The sequence below is a fragment of the Bos indicus genome, chromosome 5, assembly GCF_029378745.1.
Source record: "Bos indicus isolate NIAB-ARS_2022 breed Sahiwal x Tharparkar chromosome 5, NIAB-ARS_B.indTharparkar_mat_pri_1.0, whole genome shotgun sequence".
Lineage (NCBI taxonomy): Eukaryota > Metazoa > Chordata > Mammalia > Artiodactyla > Bovidae > Bos > Bos indicus.
In genome coordinates, this window is record NC_091764.1 from 101,903,550 (window position 1) to 101,920,996 (window position 17,447).

At 41.5% G+C, this 17,447-nt stretch overlaps 1 protein-coding gene across 9 annotated transcripts in view; it reads left to right on the plus strand.

Moving 5' to 3' along the window:
- Positions 1-17,447, plus strand: part of LOC109559710 (antigen WC1.1-like) — a 43,501-nt gene that overhangs the window by 17,919 nt on the left and 8,135 nt on the right. For all 9 annotated transcript variants that reach the window (XR_011566462.1, XR_011566461.1, XR_011566460.1 and 6 more), the window contains 5 exons: positions 3,974-4,282; positions 4,382-4,690; positions 13,059-13,151; positions 13,228-13,542; positions 14,649-14,963. Coding sequence is in view for 6 of the 9 variants with exons in the window: in XM_019961636.2 (XP_019817195.2) it covers positions 3,974-4,282; positions 4,382-4,690; positions 13,059-13,151; positions 13,228-13,542; positions 14,649-14,963 (1,341 nt within the window). In the remaining 3 variants the exon portion in view is untranslated. The remainder of the gene's footprint in view (positions 1-3,973; positions 4,283-4,381; positions 4,691-13,058; positions 13,152-13,227; positions 13,543-14,648; positions 14,964-17,447) is intronic.

Consider the following 17,447-nt stretch of genomic DNA (forward strand, 5'->3'; position numbering starts at 1 on the left):
AAAATGCTTTAATTAGAATGTGTAGCCTGTGACCAAACTCCCAGCCAGAGGACTAAGGGTCCTAACCTGGGCCTCTCTGTTCAGTTCAGTCACTCAGTTGTGTCCGACTCTTTGCAACCCCATGAATTGTAGCACACCAGGCCTCCCTGTCCATCACCAAAATCCATACCCCACGTCCAAGGTAAGAGAAACCCAAGTAAGACGGTAGGTGTTGCGAGAGGCATCAGAGGGCAGACACACAAACCATAATCACAGAAAGCTAGTCAATCTAATCACATGGACCACAGCCTTGTCTAACTCAATGAAACTAAGCCATGCCATGTGGGGCCACCCAGAAGGGCGGGTCATGGTGAAGAGGTCTGACATAATGTGATCCACTGGAGAAGGGAATCGCAAACCACTTCAGTATTCTTGCCTTGAGAACCCCATGAACAGTATGAAAAGGCAAAATGATAGGATACTGAAAGAGGAACTCCCCAGGTCAATAGGTGCCCAATATGCTACTGGAGATCAGTGGAGAAATAACTCTAGAAAGAATGAAGGGATGGAGCCAAAGCAAAAACAGTACCTAGTTGTGGATGTGACTGGTGATAGAAGCAAGGTCTGATGCTGTAAAGAGCAATATTGTATAGGAACCCAGAATGTTAGGTCCATGAATCAAGGCAAATTGGAAGTGGTCAAACAGGAGATGGCAAGATTGAACATCGATATTCTAGGAATCAGCAAACTAAAATGGACTGGGATGGGTGAATTTAACTCAGATGACCATTATATATACTACTGTGGGCAGGAATCCCTTAGAAGAAATGGAGTAGCCATCATGGTCAACAAAAGAGTCTGAAAAGCAGTACTTGGATGCAATCTCAAAAACGACAGAATGATCTCTGTTCATTTCCAAGGCAAACCGTTCAATATCACGGTGATGCAAGCCTATGCCCCAACCAGTAATGCTGAAGAAGCTGAAGTTGAATGGTTCTATAAGACCGCCAAGACCTTTTAGAACTAACACCCCAAAAAGATGTCCTTTTCACTATAGGGACTGGAATGCAAAAGTAGGAAGTCAAGAAACACCTGGGGTAACAGGCAAATTTGGCCTTGGAATACGGAATGAAGCAGGTCAAAGGCTAATAGAGTTTTGCCAAGAGAATGCACTGGTCATAGCAAACACCCTCTTCCAACAACACAAGAGAAGACTCTACACATGGACATCAGCAGATGGTCAACACCGAAATCAGACTGATTATATTCTTTGTAGCCAAAGATGGAGAAGCTCTATACAGTCAGCAAAAACAAAACTGGGAGCTGACTGTGGCTCAGATCATGAACTCCTTATTGCCAAATTCAGACTTGAATTGAAGAAAGTACCAAAACCACTAGACCATTCAGGTATGACCTAAATAAAATCCCTTATGATTATACAGTGGAAGTGAGAAATAGATTTAAGGGACTAGATCTAATAGACAGAGTACCTGATGAACTATGGACGGAGGTTCGTGACATTGTACAGGAGACAGGGATCGAGACCATCCCCATGGAAAACAATGCAAAAAAGCAAAATGGATATCTAGGGAGGCCTTACAAATAGCTGTGAAAAGAAGAGAAGTGAAAAGCAAAGGAGAAAAGGAAAGATATAAGCATCTGAATGCAGAGTTCCAAAGAACAGGAAGGAGAAATAAGAAAGCCTTCCTCAGCCATCAATGCAAAGAAATAGAGGAAAACAACAGCATGGGAAAGACTAGAGACCTTTTCAAGAAAATTAGAGATACCAAGGGAACACTTAATGCAAAGATGGGCTTGAAAAGGACAGAAATGGTATGGGCCTAACAGAAGCAGAAAATGTTAAGAAGAGGTGGCAAGAATACACAGAACTATACAAAAAAGATCTTCATGACCAAGATAATCACGATGGTGTGATCATTCACCTAGAGCCAGACATCCTGGAATGTGAAGTCAAGTGGGCCTTAGGAAGCATCACTACGAACAAAGCTAGTGGAGGTGATGGAATTCCAATTGAGCTAGTTCAAATCCTGAAAGATGATGCTGTGAAAGTGCTGCACTCAATATGCCAGCAAATTTGGAAAATCAGCAGTGGCCACAGGACTGGAAAGAGTCAGTTTTCATTCCAATCCCAAAGAAAGGCAATGCCAAAGAATGCTCAAACTACCGCACAATTGCACTCATCTCACACACTAGTAAAGTAATGCTCAAAATTCTCCAAGCCAGGCTTCAGCAATATGTGAATCATGAACTTCCAGATGTTCAAGCTGGTTTTAGAAAAGGCAGAGGAACCAGAGATCAAATTGCCAACATCTGCTGGATCAAGGAAAAAGGAAGAGAGTTCCAGAAAAACATCTATTTCTGCTTTATTGACTATGCCAAAGCCTTTGACTGTGTGGATCACAATAAACTGTGGGCCTCTCTGGGGAGATGGAAATGGATAAATAATAAAAGGCAAAGAGATCATCCTCTCTCTCATCATTCATTCTTATATCAGTGGTCAAGCTAATCCTTCAATTCTTTAATTTCTGTGGTATCTTTTCTGTTCTCTCCTGATCTCTACAGTACATTTGTATTCTGTTACATCATTCTTTTTGAGACTTCAAAGTTCACATACTTATGCAATCAGAGTCCTTGGCAAGGACAAACTCCACCATGTACATAAATAACCATGAGCACACTCAGAAACCATGCAAATTATTTAAAAAATTGTTCTTTATGACGTGCAGGGATTGTTTCCCATTGGATTACCATTTCTGTATCTAAATAGGGTCGCTAAAGGATGAAATCATGATCAAGAGTCTTTTCCTTGGTCTCTCTCTCATACTCCATCCACTCCCCATTTAACTCACCCCACCTCTCCCTACAGAAGTTCTTCCCTTTTGGAGTGTCCTTTCTATCTATTTGTAGCTCTTAAGATTGTTTATTCTTTTGTGCATTGAGGGAAATGGGAAAGGGTAGCACTGTTAGGTGGAAAATGGGAGGAGCACAGGGGATAAAAGGTGTTAAAATCTTGCTGGCCAGGTATTTGGTTTCCAAATCTATATTTCATCCCTATTGAGTCTTTTGCAATTTAGAAATCACTAAAATATATATGGCTTGTTTGCTCTCTGCTCTCTTCCTCTCACTCTCCTTTTTTATAGCTTGCTGGCTTCTTATCTCAGAAATCCAAATAGGAAAGGCATGTGCAGTTTGCATATAGTTAGGGTTAGAATACAATTATCATCACGCCTTCACATTTGCTAAGTATCTCATGTCTAGTATGAAGTAATCAACTAACTCAGTTGTCTTGCATAATCCCACTGAGACTTCACTTTCTCTCAGGGGTGTTTATAAATCCTAGGTTTTTAAGAAAGATGGCTAGGACCATTCCTTCCCTCTCCTATGACTCTCTGAGCTTTCATCATTTCCAAACTTTTAAGTGAACAACTTCTTTCACAATTAAATTACCTAATTGTGACCTAATGCCTGTACTCATATCCAGCCCTCATGATGTTTCCTGTCCTCAGTGACTTGAACATTGGCTCCGAGAGAAAACTGGCCAGAATTCTAGCCCCAGAAATCTCAGGATGACCTTCTAAACTTTTCTGGCTCTTAGGCCTCTAACCTCTTGAATCCCATGGTCTTTTTTCACTCTCAGTTAGTTCAGCTCTGCACCCGTTTGAATGTCTACCACTGTGCAGTTTCTTTGGGCACTGTAGTTTCCAGGCCCCTAGATAGGAATTAACATTCCTAACCAATATATATTCTTGGGATTCAGCCATTCCAAACTGACCCTGCAATCCTTCTGGATATCTCTTCAGAAACTTGCTCATGAAAATGCAATTTGACAATGACAGGCAAATTCTCTCTTCTTATCCCCTCTTATTCCACTGCTGGAAAGAAAAGCTTTCCCACCATTGCCTGTGAGGTGTTGTTTCCATTTGTTAAGCCAGTTTCATGAACAGTCAGTGGGTTTGTTCTTTGTTTCTCTTAGGATTTGTGCGTCTGGCTGGAGGGGATGGGCCCTGCTCAGGGCGAGTTGAAGTGCATTCTGGAGAAGCCTGGATCCCAGTGTCTGATGGAAACTTCAAACTCTCCACTGCTCAGGTCATCTGTGCAGAGCTGGGGTGTGGCAAGGCTGTGTCTGTCCTGGGACATATGCCCTTCAGAGAGTCCAATGGCCGGGTCTGGGCTGAAGAGTTCAGGTGTGAGGGGGAGGAGCCTAAGCTCTGGTCCTGCCCCAGAGTGCCCTGTCCAGGGGGCACTTGTCACCACAGTGGAGCTGTTCAGGTTGTCTGTTCAGGTGAGATTCATGGCAAGACTTAACTTCCATGTAAAGTCGGTTCAGCTAAAAATAAATAAATAAATAAGACTTTGCTGAAATCCTGTCTTTTTCTATCAGTGTACACAGACATCCGGCTCATGAAAAATGGCACCTCTAGTTGTGAGGGGCAGGTGGAGATGAACATTTCTGGACAATGGAGAGCGCTCTGTGCCTCCCACTGGAGTCTCGCCAATGCCAATGTTGTCTGTCATCAGCTCGGCTGTGGAGTCGCCATCTCCACCCCAAACAGAGCAGAAGGAAGTGATCAACTCTGGAAAGCCTGGTTTCACTGCTCAGGGACTGAGTCCTTCCTGTGGAAATGCCCTGTGACTGCCCTGGGTGTTCCTGACTGTTCCCATGGCAACACAGCCTCTGTGATCTGCTCAGGTAAGAGAGGGAAGGGCTACTATACCTTGGATGCTCCTGGAGTGAAATGTCCCCAAAGCAGAAAGTAAGGGAAAACAGGCTTAAAAAGGAAGATATTCTGTAGTGAAGTGTTTATTCTTGTTACTGAACTTAGGTTTTAGCTGCTCATTACTCAAGAATCCAATACTGAGAGAAAAGTGCGGGGTAAAATTAAAGACAGCTTTATTGAGGAAATCAGCAGTTCTGGGGAGACAGAGGATTAATGTACCAAGAACCAGCTCCTTCTTGATGATCAGAGGCAAGAGTTTTTTAATTGAAATTTCAGGAGTGCACAGGTGGAGGTTTTGTCAGGTCTGACAAAATGTGGTCCACTAGAGAAGGGAATCGCAAACCACTTCAGTATTCTTGCCTTGAGAACCCCAAGAACAGTATGAAAAGGCAAAAAGACAGGACACTGAAACATGAACTCCCCAGGTCGGCAGATATTTGCCCAATGTGCTACTGGAGATCAGTGGAGAAATAACTCCAGAAAGAATGAAGAGTTGGAGCCAAAGCAAAAACAACACACAGTAGTGGATGTGACTGGTGATAGAAGCAAAGTTTGATGCTGTAAAGAGCAATATTGCATAGGAAACCAGAATGTTAGGTTCATGAATCAAGGCAAATTGCAAGTGGTTAAACAGGAGATGGCAAGAGTGAACGTCGACATTTAGGAATCAGTGAACTAAAATGGACAGGAATGGGTGAATTTAACTCAGATGACCATTATATCTACTACTGTGGGCAAGAATCCCTTAGAAGAAACAGAGTAGCCATCATAGTTAACAAGAGTCCTAAACGTGGTACTTGGATGTAATCTCAAAAATGACAGAATAATCTCTGTTTGTTTCCAAGGCAAACCATTCAATATCACAGTAATCCAAGTCTATGCCCCAACCAGTAATGCTGAAGAAGCTGAAGTTGAAAGGTTCTATGAAGCACCTACAAGACCCTCTAGAACTAACAACAACAACAAAAGATGTCCTTTTCATTATAGGGGGCTGGAATGCAAAAGTAGGAAGTCAAGAGATACGTGGAGTAGCAGGTAAGTTTGGAGTACAAAATGGAGTGCAAAATGAAGCAGGACAAAGGCTAAAAGAGTTTTGCCAAGAGAATGCACTGGTCATAGCAAACACCCTCTTCCAACAACACAGGAGAAGACTCTACAAATGGACATCACCAGATGGTCAACACTGAAATCAGACTGATTATATTCTTTGCAGCCAAAGATGGAGAAGCTCTATACAGTCAGCAAAAACAAGACCGGGAGCTGACTGTGGCTCAGATCATGAACTCCTTATTGGCAAATTCAGACTTAAATTGAAGAAAGTAGGCAAAACCACTAGACCATTCAAGTATGACCTAAATAAAATCCCTTATGATTATACAGTGGAGGTGAGAAATAGCTTTAAGGGACTAGATCTGATAGACAGAGTGCCTGATGAACTATAGGTGGAGGTTCGTGACATTGTACAGAAAGCAGTGAGAAAGACCATCCCCAAGAAAAGGAAATGCCAAAAAGCAAAATGGCTGTCTCAGGAGGCCTTACAAATAGCTGAGAAAAGAAGAGAAGCAAAAAGCAAAGGAGAAAAGGAAAGAAATACTCATTTGAATGTAGAGTTCCAAAGAATAGCAAGGAGAGATAAGAAAGCCTTCTTCAGTGATTGATGCAAAGAAACAGAGGAAAACAATATAATGGGAAAATCTAGAGATCTCTTCAAGAAAATTAGAGGTATCAAGGGAAATCTTCAAAGATGGGTACAATAAATGAAAGAAATGGTAGGGATCTACCAGAAGCAGAAGATATTAAGGAGAGGTGGCAATAATACACAGAAGAAATATACAAAAAGATCCTCATGACCCAGATAACTAATATGGTGTGTTCACTCACCTAGAGCCAGACATCCTGGAATGCAAAGTCAAATGGGCCTTAGGAAGCATCACTACAAATAAAGTTAGTGGAGGTGATGGAATTCCAGTTGAGCTCTTTCAAATCCTAAAAGATGATGCTGTGAAAGTGCTGCACACAATATGTCAGCAAATTTGGAAAACTCAACAGTGGCCACAGAACTGGAAAAGGTCAGTTTTCATTCCAATATCAAAGAAAGGCAATGCCAAAGAACACTCAAACTACAGCACAGTTTGTGTAGTTGTAGTGTGTGACAACTACTCATGTCACATGCTAGTAAAGTAATGCTCAAAATTCTCCAATCCAGGCTTCAACAGTACATGGGCCATGAGATTTCAGATGTTCAAGCTGGATTTAGAAAAGGCAGAGGAACCAGAGATCAAATTGCCAGCATCCATTGGATTATCAAGAAAGCAAGAGAGTTCCAGAAAAATATCTACTGCTTTATTGACTATGCCAAAGCCTTTGACTGTGTGGATCACAACAAACTTTGGAAAATTCTTCAAGAGATGGGAATACCAGACCACCTTATCTGCCTCTTGAGAAATCTGTATGCAGGTCAAGAAGAAGCAACAGTTAGAGCTGGACATGGAACAAGAGACAGTTTCCAAATAGGGAAAGGAGTATGTCAAGACTGTATATTGTCACCTTGCTTATTTAACTTATACTCAGAGTACATCAAGCTACACGTAGGGTTGGATCAAGCACAAGCTAGAATTCTGGTGTCTGAGACTGTAAAGCATCTGTCTGCAATGCAGGAGACCTGGGTTCCATCCCTGGGTCGGGAAGATCCCCTGGGGAAGGAAATGACAGCCCACTCCAGTACTCTTGCCTGGAAAATCCCATGGACGGAGGAGCCTGGTAGGCTGCAGCCCATGGGGTTGCAAAGAGTCGGACACGACTGAGCGATGTCATTTTCACTTTCAAACTATTATTATTTTGTCCTATTTGACTGTTTTCCTTCGTTTCTGATTTTTGTTCATTTCTGTGATTAAATTTATTCTTTGGCTAGGCTTTTCTACAAACAGAGGCACGTGGAGGACACAAGGGTAGGCTGTCCTGAGAAGGCTCCGTAAGGTCCTGCTCCATAACATTCTCATTGTTCACTCATTTTTTCAGGGGAAATAAGTGCTAAGAAATGCTAAGAAGTGCTATGTCAGGGAAAGAAATGCCTAGATGAATAATATTTTTTATGAAACATTATTATTTAAGGATAATAATAGAGAACAAAGTACAAACAATAAGTGTACACCTAGGTCATATTTCCCAACCCAGATCTACAAAGAGAACATTCACAGCACCACAGAATCACTATTGCCTCCCAATAGCTGTGTCCTCCTCCTCTCCAGGGAAGACTGCTTACCTAAGACTTGTACTGCCATAGAATATTTTGACAGTTTGTGAACTTTATGTAAAACCATACAGTATGTTTTATTTTGAGTCTAATGTCTTTGACTCAAAACTGTGTTTGAGATTCACTCATGATGTTGTTTATGGCAACATTTTTATTCATTTTTATTGTTATATAGTATTCCTTTGAATGATCACATGACCATACACTGATCCATTCAAGTGATGGCAGAGATTTGAGTTTATTTCCAGTTCTTGACTATTACAATGGTGCAAATTACCATGACGATGACTTTTGGCAGAAATATTTTTTATAATTTTTGTGTGTTTAATTTTTGGTCTTATATTTTTATTTTCTTAATGGTATGCTGTACTTCAATGAGCCAAGTTGCTAATCTTAAGTTTGACTTATCAACTTTTTCTCTGTACATGTAGTGCTCCTTCAGTCAGTCAGTTCAGTTCAGTCACTCAGTCATGTCCGACACTTTGCGACCCCATGGACTACAGCACACCAAGCTTCCTTGCCCTTCATGATCTCCTGGAGCTTGCTCAAGCTCATATCTATTGAGTCAGTGATAACATCCAATCATCTCATCCTCTGTCATCCCCTTCTCCTCCTGCCTTCAATCTTTCCCAGCATCAGAGTCTTTACCAACGGGTCAGTTCTTCTTATCATGTGGCCAAAGAATTGGAGCTTCAGCTTCAGCATCAGTCTTTCCAATGAATATTCAGGATTGATTTCCTTTAAGATTGACTGTTTGATCTCCTTGCGGTCCAGAGGACTCTCAAGAGTCTTCTCCAACATCACAGTTCAAAAGCATCAATTCTTCAGCACTCAGCTTTCTTTATGGTCCAACTCTCACATCCATACTTGACTATTGGAAAAACCAAAGGTTTGTTGGACCTTCGTTGGCAAAGTAATGTCTCTACTTTTTAATATGCTATGTAGGTTGGTCATAGCTTTTCTTACAAGGAGCAAGCGTCTTTTAATTTCATGGCTGCAGTCACCATCTGCAGTGATTTTGGAGCCCAGGAAAAGAAAGTCTGTCACTGTTACCACTGTTTCTGCATATATTTGCATGAAGGGATGGGAACAAATGCCATGATCTTTGTTTTTTGAATGTTGAGTTTTAAGCCAACATTTTCATTCACCTCTTTCACTTACATCAAGAGGCTCTTTAATTCCTCTTCACTTTCTGCCATAAGGGTGGTGTCATCTGCATATCTGAGATTACTGATATTTCTGTCAGCAATCTTGACTCCAGGTTATGCTTCATCCAGCCTGGCATTTCACATGATGTACTCTGCATATAAGTTAAATAAGTAGAGTGACAATATACAACCTTGAAGTACTCCTTCTCAGTTTTGAACCAGTCCATTGTTCCAGTCCACAGAGGTCCTTATATCCTTCTGAAAAGAACTTTGTCTACTCCAAAATCACAAAAATGTTCTCTGAGAATATCTCACAGAAGTGTAATTATCTTTTGCATATAATTGTACACTGCTTCTAGGATTATATCTGTGTAGGATAGGGTCAAGTGTCGTGTTTTCATATGGGCATCCAGTTGACTCAGAATCTTTTTTCTGAAAAGACTATTCCCCACTGCAGTGTCAGCTTTGTGATAAGTGAAAGGGCACATATGTCTGAGCACTTCTTTTAGACTCTCTATTCTGTTCCACTGTATCCTTTGTCTATCCTTGCACCTGTACCACATTTTCTCAATTATTGTAACTTCAATAAGTCTTGAACCTTCTCTGGTGGCTCAGATGGTAAAGAATTTGCCTGCATTGTGGAAGACCTGGATTTGATCCCTGGGTTGGGAAGATCCCCTTGAGAAGGGCATGGCAACCCACTTCAGTATTCTTGCCTGGAGAACCCTCATGGACAGAGGAGCCTGGTGGGCTACACTCTGTTTGGTCACAAAGAGTTTGACATGACTGAGTGACTAAGCACACACAGTAAGTCTCAGTTCAGTTCAGCCGCTCAGTCATGTTTGACCTTTTGCAACCCCATGGACTGCAGCATGCCAGCCCTCCCTGTCCGTCACCAACTCCAGCAGTTTACTTAAACTCCTGTCCATTGAGTTGATGATGGCATCCAACCACCTCATCCTCTGTCGTTCCCTTCTCCTCCTGCCTTCAGTCTTCCCCAGCATCAGAGTCTTTCCCAATAAGTCAGTTCTTTGCATCAGGTGGCCAAAGTATGGGAGTTTCAGCTTCATTATCAGTCCTTCCAATGAATACTGAGGACTGATTTCATTTAGGATTGACTGGGTGGATCTCCTTGCAGTCCAAGGAACTCTCAAGAGTCTTCTCCAACACTACAGTTCAGTTGAATCTTTCCCAAATTACTGACCCAGGAAATCATGAGCAAAATTAAAAAAAAAAAAAAAAAGTCCTTCAACTGCTAAGTTTGGGGGAAATTTTGTTATACAGTATTATTAAACAGGCACTTACCATATTACTAGCATTTCTAAATAGAGGAATATTTATCCTCTGATCTTGCATTTTACTGTTTCTACTTTATGCTGATCTGATGTGCTGATACACGCCTTCTCTAGTTCTTAATTCAGTTATTAACTTTTACAGCTGTAGAATTTTCATTTGATTTTGTTGTCATTTCTCTGCCAAGATACACATTGTGTTAATTCTTTGAGAACTTTAATCATGGCTATTTAAATTCTCTGTCAGACTATAAAACTCCTAGAGGAAAACATAGGTAGAACACTGTTTGACATTAATTGCAACAAGGTCTTTTTTGACCAACCTCCTAGAGTAAGGAAAATAAAAACAAAAATAAACAAGTAGGGCCTAATTAAACTTAAGAGCTTTTGCATAGAAAAGGAAACCATAAACAAAACAAAAAGACAACTCTCAGAATGGGAGAAAATATTTGCAAATGAAACAACTGACAAGGGATTAATCTTCAAAATACACAAACAACTCAATATCAGCAAACCAAGCAACCCAATGAAAAAATGGGAAAAAGACCTAAATAGACATTTTTCCAGATATACAGATGGGTAACAAATACATGAAAAGATGTTCAACATCACTAATTATTAGAGAGATGCAAGTCAAAATTACAGTCAGGTATTACTTCACACCAGTTACAATGTCTATCATTAAAAAAATCTACAAACAATAAATGCTGGAGAGAATGCACAGAAAAGGGAATCCTCCTACATATGGGTATGTAAATTGGCACAACTACTATGGAGAACAGTATGGAGGGTTCCTGAAAAAACTAAAAATAGAACCATTGTAGGACTCAGCAATCCCACTCCTGGCCATATACCTGGAGAAAATCATCATTCAAAAAAATGCATTCATCCTGATGTTCACTGCAGTGCTATTTACAACAGTCAGGACACAGAAGCAACCTAAATGTCCCTCACAAGAGGAATGGATAGAGAAGATGTGATACATATATAAAATGGAATATTACTCAGCCATAAAAAGGAAAAAAAGTTGTGTCATTTGCAGAGACATGGATAGACTTGGAGATTGTCATGTAGAGTGAAGTAAATCAGAAAGAGAAAAACAAATATTGTATAACATCACTTATATGTGGAATCTAGAAAAATGGTAGAGATGAACTTAATGCAAAGCAGAAATAGAAACACCACATAGATAACAAATATATGGATACTAAGAAGGAAAATGAAGAGTGGGATGAATTGGGACATTGAGACTGGCGTATACATACTATTGGTGTGCTGTGCTTTGTGCTTAGTCCCTCAGTCGTGTCCAACTCTTTGTGACTCCGTGGACTGTAGCTCTCCAGGCTCCTCTGTCCATGGGGATTCTCCAGGATAGAATAGTGGAGTGGGTTGCCATGCCCTTCTCCAGGGGATCTTCCCAACCCAAGGATCAAACCCAGGTCTCCTGCATTGCAGGTGGATTCTTTACTGTATGAGCCACCAGACTCAAAAGCCCTACACTATTGATACTAAGTATAAAATAGATATCGCCTGGAGAATCTCGTAGACATGGAGCCTGACGGGCTACAATCCATAGTGTCACAGAGTCGGACACGATTGAAGTGATTTAGCATGCACACACACATAATAACCTATTGTATAGCACAGGGAACGCTACTCAGTGTTCTGTGGTGACCTAAATAGGAAGTAAATCCAAGAAAGAGGGGATATACATACATACATACATATATATATGTGTGTGTGTGTGTGTGTGTATGTTGTTGCTATTGTTTAGTTGCTGAGTTGTGTCCAACTCTTTTGTGACCTCTTGGACTGCAGCCTGCCATGTTCCTTTGTCCATAGTACTTCCCAGGCAAGAACACTGGAGTGGCTTGCCATTTTTTTCTCCAGGGGATCTTCCCAACCCAGGGGTGGAACCGCAGTCTCCTGTTTGGCAGGCAGATTCTTTACCTTTGAGTCATCTAGGAAGCCCATATGTATAACTTACTAAATTTGCTGTACAGCAGAAGCTACCACAATATTGTAAAGCAATTATACTCAAATAAAAATTAATAAAAATAAATAAAATAAATTATCTGTTAGGTAACTCTAAGAGCCAAATACCCTGGGAAATTTTCTAATGTTTCTTTTTCCTCTTGGTTTTCCATGAAATCTCTTTTATATACATATTTTTAAAAACACAAACACTGTAGATGAGAAATTGTACAAATCCTTCAGAAAGGATCTTGTTTTGCTTCTTCTGTTTAAGGGATAGATTTAAGGACAGACCAACTTATTTAAACCCATTCTTAAGGCAAAGCTTGGCTTAAAACAGGAATTGTGGCCTTGTCAGTATCAGGGCTCTTCATAGAGAAAGGAAGTACTAAAATTATGATAACTTTACTGGTATGTTGCAGCTTTCATCTCAGCTCCATCATTGGGTCATTATTAATATTATTTTTTTTTTTTTGAAATTTTTTACTTTATATTGGGGTATAGCCGATTAACAGTGTTACTATAGTTTCAGGTGTACAGCCAGGGACTCAGCCATACATATACATGTATCCATTTTCCCCCAAATTCCCCTCCCCTCCCAAAAATTATTTAGTTTAACTGAGTTTCCTGTTGTTCAACCCTTGCAACCGTCTAATCATTGCTGTTTCTTCAGGAAATCAGACCCAGGTGCTGCCCCAGTGCAACGACTCCGTGTCTGAACCGGCAGGGTCTGCAGCCTCAGAGGAGAGTGCTCCCAACTGCTCAGGTGAGGGTCCCACAGGACAGAAGACCCTTCTCATTCCCCAGGTCGACGCCCCATTGTCCTATTTATCTCTCCTCAGACAGCAGACAGCTCCGCCTGGTGGACGGGGGCGGTCCCTGCGCCGGGAGAGTGGAGATCCTTGACCAGGGCTCCTGGGGCACCATCTGTGATGACGGCTGGGACCTGGACGATGCCCGCGTGGTGTGCAGACAGCTGGGCTGTGGAGAAGCCCTTAATGCCACGAGGTCTGCTCACTTTGGGGCAGGATCAGGGCCCATCTGGCTGGACGACCTGAACTGCACAGGAAATGAGTCCCATGTGTGGAGGTGCCCTTCCCGGGGCTGGGGGCGGCATGACTGCAGACACAAGGAGGACGCGGGGGTCATCTGCTCAGGTCTGCGCTGCACACTGTCCACTGGCAGGGGGAGGGATGGCGCCCTGGAGGACGGGGATCTGAGCCCCAAGGGAGAGATGCTGAAAGGACCAGAGAAGGAGGCTTCCTTCCATGGAGCCTGTCTTTCCAGCAGACAAGAAGATGAGGTGCTTTTATTTCCTCCTGCAGCAGCTGACAATCTGGTCCTTTCTTCTCCATAGTGTTTCCTGGCAGCCTTTTCTCACAGTTTTTCTGTGAGAGCCTTTTCTCACAGTTTTTCTTGAAATCAGGGCTCACCCTTCTGGTACATATGGTAGAGAAGTCTTAAAGCCACGGTGCTAATTTTTGTTTGTTCTGTAACAAATTGCCACATAGTTAATGGTTTAAAACAACGTATTTATTTCCTTACACTTCTGTAGCTTAGATGTCCAGCAGGGATCTCACTGGACTGGGATCAAGGTATCAGCAGGGCCACAACACTTCTGAGCCTCTGGGAGTCTGTTTCCTGTCAAGCTTCTAGAAACTGCCTGCCTTCCTTCACTCATAACCCCATTCTGTTCATCATCAGACGACCAACGCTCCACCTCTCTAACCATTATCCATATTCACATCTCCCTCTAGCCAGACTGAAGAAAAGTATTCTCCTTTAAAGGACAGTGAGTCTAAGAATGTGATTAGGCTGTGCTCAGGTGGTTAATCCACCATATTTCAGGTTAATCTCACCATCCCAAGGTCCTTACCTTAATCAAAAGTCCCTTTTGCCAGATAAGGAAACAGTCACAGATCCATTATTCCATCTGCCTCCACACTGTCCACATCACATCCCTTTCATACACTCTTTTAGATGTTTTGTCAGGAAGCAGGAGTCAGCTCCCTCTCCCTGCAGGTGTCCAGGTTGGTCTTCCTCTCAGTTCATATCCACTACATCATGGTGGTAGAAATATTTAGAAAGACAGACACAAATTGACAAAGTCAGATAGAAAAGAGACAAGTTTCACTCTGGTCATCTAATGGATTTGCTTCCTCAGCTGGGTCACAGATAAATGTTCACAATTTGGGGGAGAGAGGAAAACCCAGAGCACTGAGTGGAGTGCTCACTGTGTCTGTCTCCTCTCTTTCAATCTTAGAGTTCCTGGCCCTCAGGATGGTGAGCGAGGACCAGCTGTGTGCTGGGTGGCTGGAAGTTTTCTACAACGGGACCTGGGGCAGTGTCTGCCGCAGCCCCATGGACGATGTCACCGTGTCCATCATCTGCAGACAGCTTGGCTGTGGGGACAGTGGAAGTCTCAACTCTTCTGTTGGTCTCAGGGAAGGTTCTAGACCCCGGTGGGTAGATCTAATCCAATGTCGGAAGACGGATACCTCTCTCTGGCAGTGTCCTTCTGACCCTTGGAAATACAGTTCATGCTCTCCAAAGGAGGAAGCCTACATCTCATGTGCAGGTGACTTATGTCTGTTTCTGTGTCTGTCCCAACCCTGTAGGATGTTATTAGTGAGATTTCATATTTTAAAATCTAAGTGATGGGTTTAAGTTGAGTTTATAAAATGAATTTTGGATGGAGCTAATTTGATCCACATGTTTCAAACTTTCTTTATTAAAAAATTTTGATATAATTGACATAACTATTGTTTGCCATTGCAACATAGTGGTTATGAATTTTTGTATATTGATAAATGATCACTGCAGTAAGTCTAGTTATATCCATCACCATATATGTAGCTAAATATTTTTCCTATATGATAAGAATGTTTAAGGTGTATTTTCTCACCATCTTTCAAATAGACAATATGGTATTCATTATGGTCACCATGCTCTCTTCACTTATTAATTTTATAACTCACGTTTATACCTTTTGACTACCTTTGCCCACACCAAATCCTCCACCTCTGGCAGCCACGAACTACTCAGCATCTATGAACTTGCTTTTTGCTTTAAGATTACACATATAAATGAGATCATATGTTGTTTTCTTTCTCTGATTTGTTTCACTTAGCATAATGCCCTCAATGTCCATTCATGTTGTTGAAACTGGCAAGATTTTCTTCTTTTTTATGGGTGGATATATATCTGCATTACATTTTCTTTATTCATTCATCGATCAGTGAAGACTTATATTGTTTGGCTCTTGTAAATATTGCTATAAAATACTAAAGATGATGTTGTTAAAGTGCTGCAACCAATATGTCAGCAAATTTGGAAAATTCAGCAGTGGCCACAGGACTGGAGAAGGTCAGTTTTCATCCCAATCTCAAAGAAGGGCAATGTCAAAGTATGTTCAAACTACCCCACAATTGTGCTCATTTCACATGCTAGCAAGGTTATACTCAAAGTCTTTCAAGCTAGGCTTCAGCAGTAAGTGAACCGGGAACTTCGAAGATGTACAAGCTGGGTTTCGAAAAGGCAGAGGAACCAGATATCAAATTGCCAACATTTCCTGGATCATAGAGTAAGCAAGAGAATTCCAGAAAAACATCTGCTTCACTGACTACACTAAAGTCTTTGACCATGTGGATCTCAACGAACTGTGGAAAATTCTTAAAGAGATGAGAATATCATAGCACCATACCTGCCTCCTGAGAAACCTGTATGCAGGTCAAGAAGCAGCAGTTAGAACTGGACATGAAACAACCAACTCGTTCCAAATTGGGAAAGGAGTATGTCAAGGCTGTATATTGTCACCCTGTTTATTTAACTTATATGCAGAGTACATCATGGGAAATACCTGGCTGGAAGAATCACAAACTGGAATCAAGATTGCTGTGAGAAATATCAACAACCTCAGATACGCAGATGATACCACTCTAATGGCAGAAAGTGAAGAGGAATTGAAGAGCCTCTTGTTGAGGGTGAAAGAGGAGAGTGAAAAAGCTGGCTTAAAGCTCAACATTCTAAAAACTAAGATCATGGCATCTGGCCCCATGGCAAGGAAAAGTGGAAACAGTGACAGATTTTCTTTTCTTGGGCTCCAAAATCACTGCCAATGCTGTTTTCAGCCATGAGATTAAAAGAGGCTTGCTCCTTGGAAGGAAAGCTATGACAAACCTAGACAGAATATTAAAAAGTAGAGACATCACTTTGCTGACAAAGATCCATATAGTCAAAGCTATGGTTTTTCCATTAGTCATGTATGGATGTGAGAGTTGGATTATAAAGAAGCTGAATTCTAAAGAGTTGATGATTTTGAATTGTGATGCTTGGACACCACAATTGAATTGAGAGTCCTTTGGGCAGCAAGGAGATCAAACCAATCAACCCTAAAGAAAATCAACCCTGAACATTCTTTGGAAGGACTGATGCTGAAGCTGAAGCTCCAGTACTTTCGCCACTTGATGAGAAGAGCTGACTCATTGGGAAAGACCCTGCTGCTGGGAAAGACTGAAGGCAAAAGGAGAAGGGAGCCACAGAGGATGAGATAGTTAGATAGCATCACCAGTTCAGTGGACATGAATTTGAGCAAACTTTGGGAGTTAGTGAAGGACAGAGGAGCCTGGCATGCTGCAGTCCATGGGGTTGCGAAGAGTCAGACACAACCTAGCAACTGAACATATGTTGCTGCAGTGAACATTGGGTTTTCAAGTTAGTGTTTTTGTTTTCTTCAGATAAATATCCCAAAGTGAAATTCCTAAATCATATGGCAGTTCTATTTTTAATTTTTGATGCACCCTCAATACTGTTTCCATTGGGGCTGCATCAACTTACATTCCCTCTAACTGTGCAAAAGCTTTCCTGTCTCTTCACATTCTCCTCAACTCCTGTTATTTCTTCTTTTTGATAAAAGCCTTTCTAGAGAATATGAGGTGATATCTCATTGTGGTTTTGATTTGTATCTTCTGATGATTAGTAGTGTTGAGCACGTTTTCATGTACCTATTGGCTAGTTGTATGTATTCTTTAAGAAAATGTCTATTCAGGTTCTCTGCCCATTT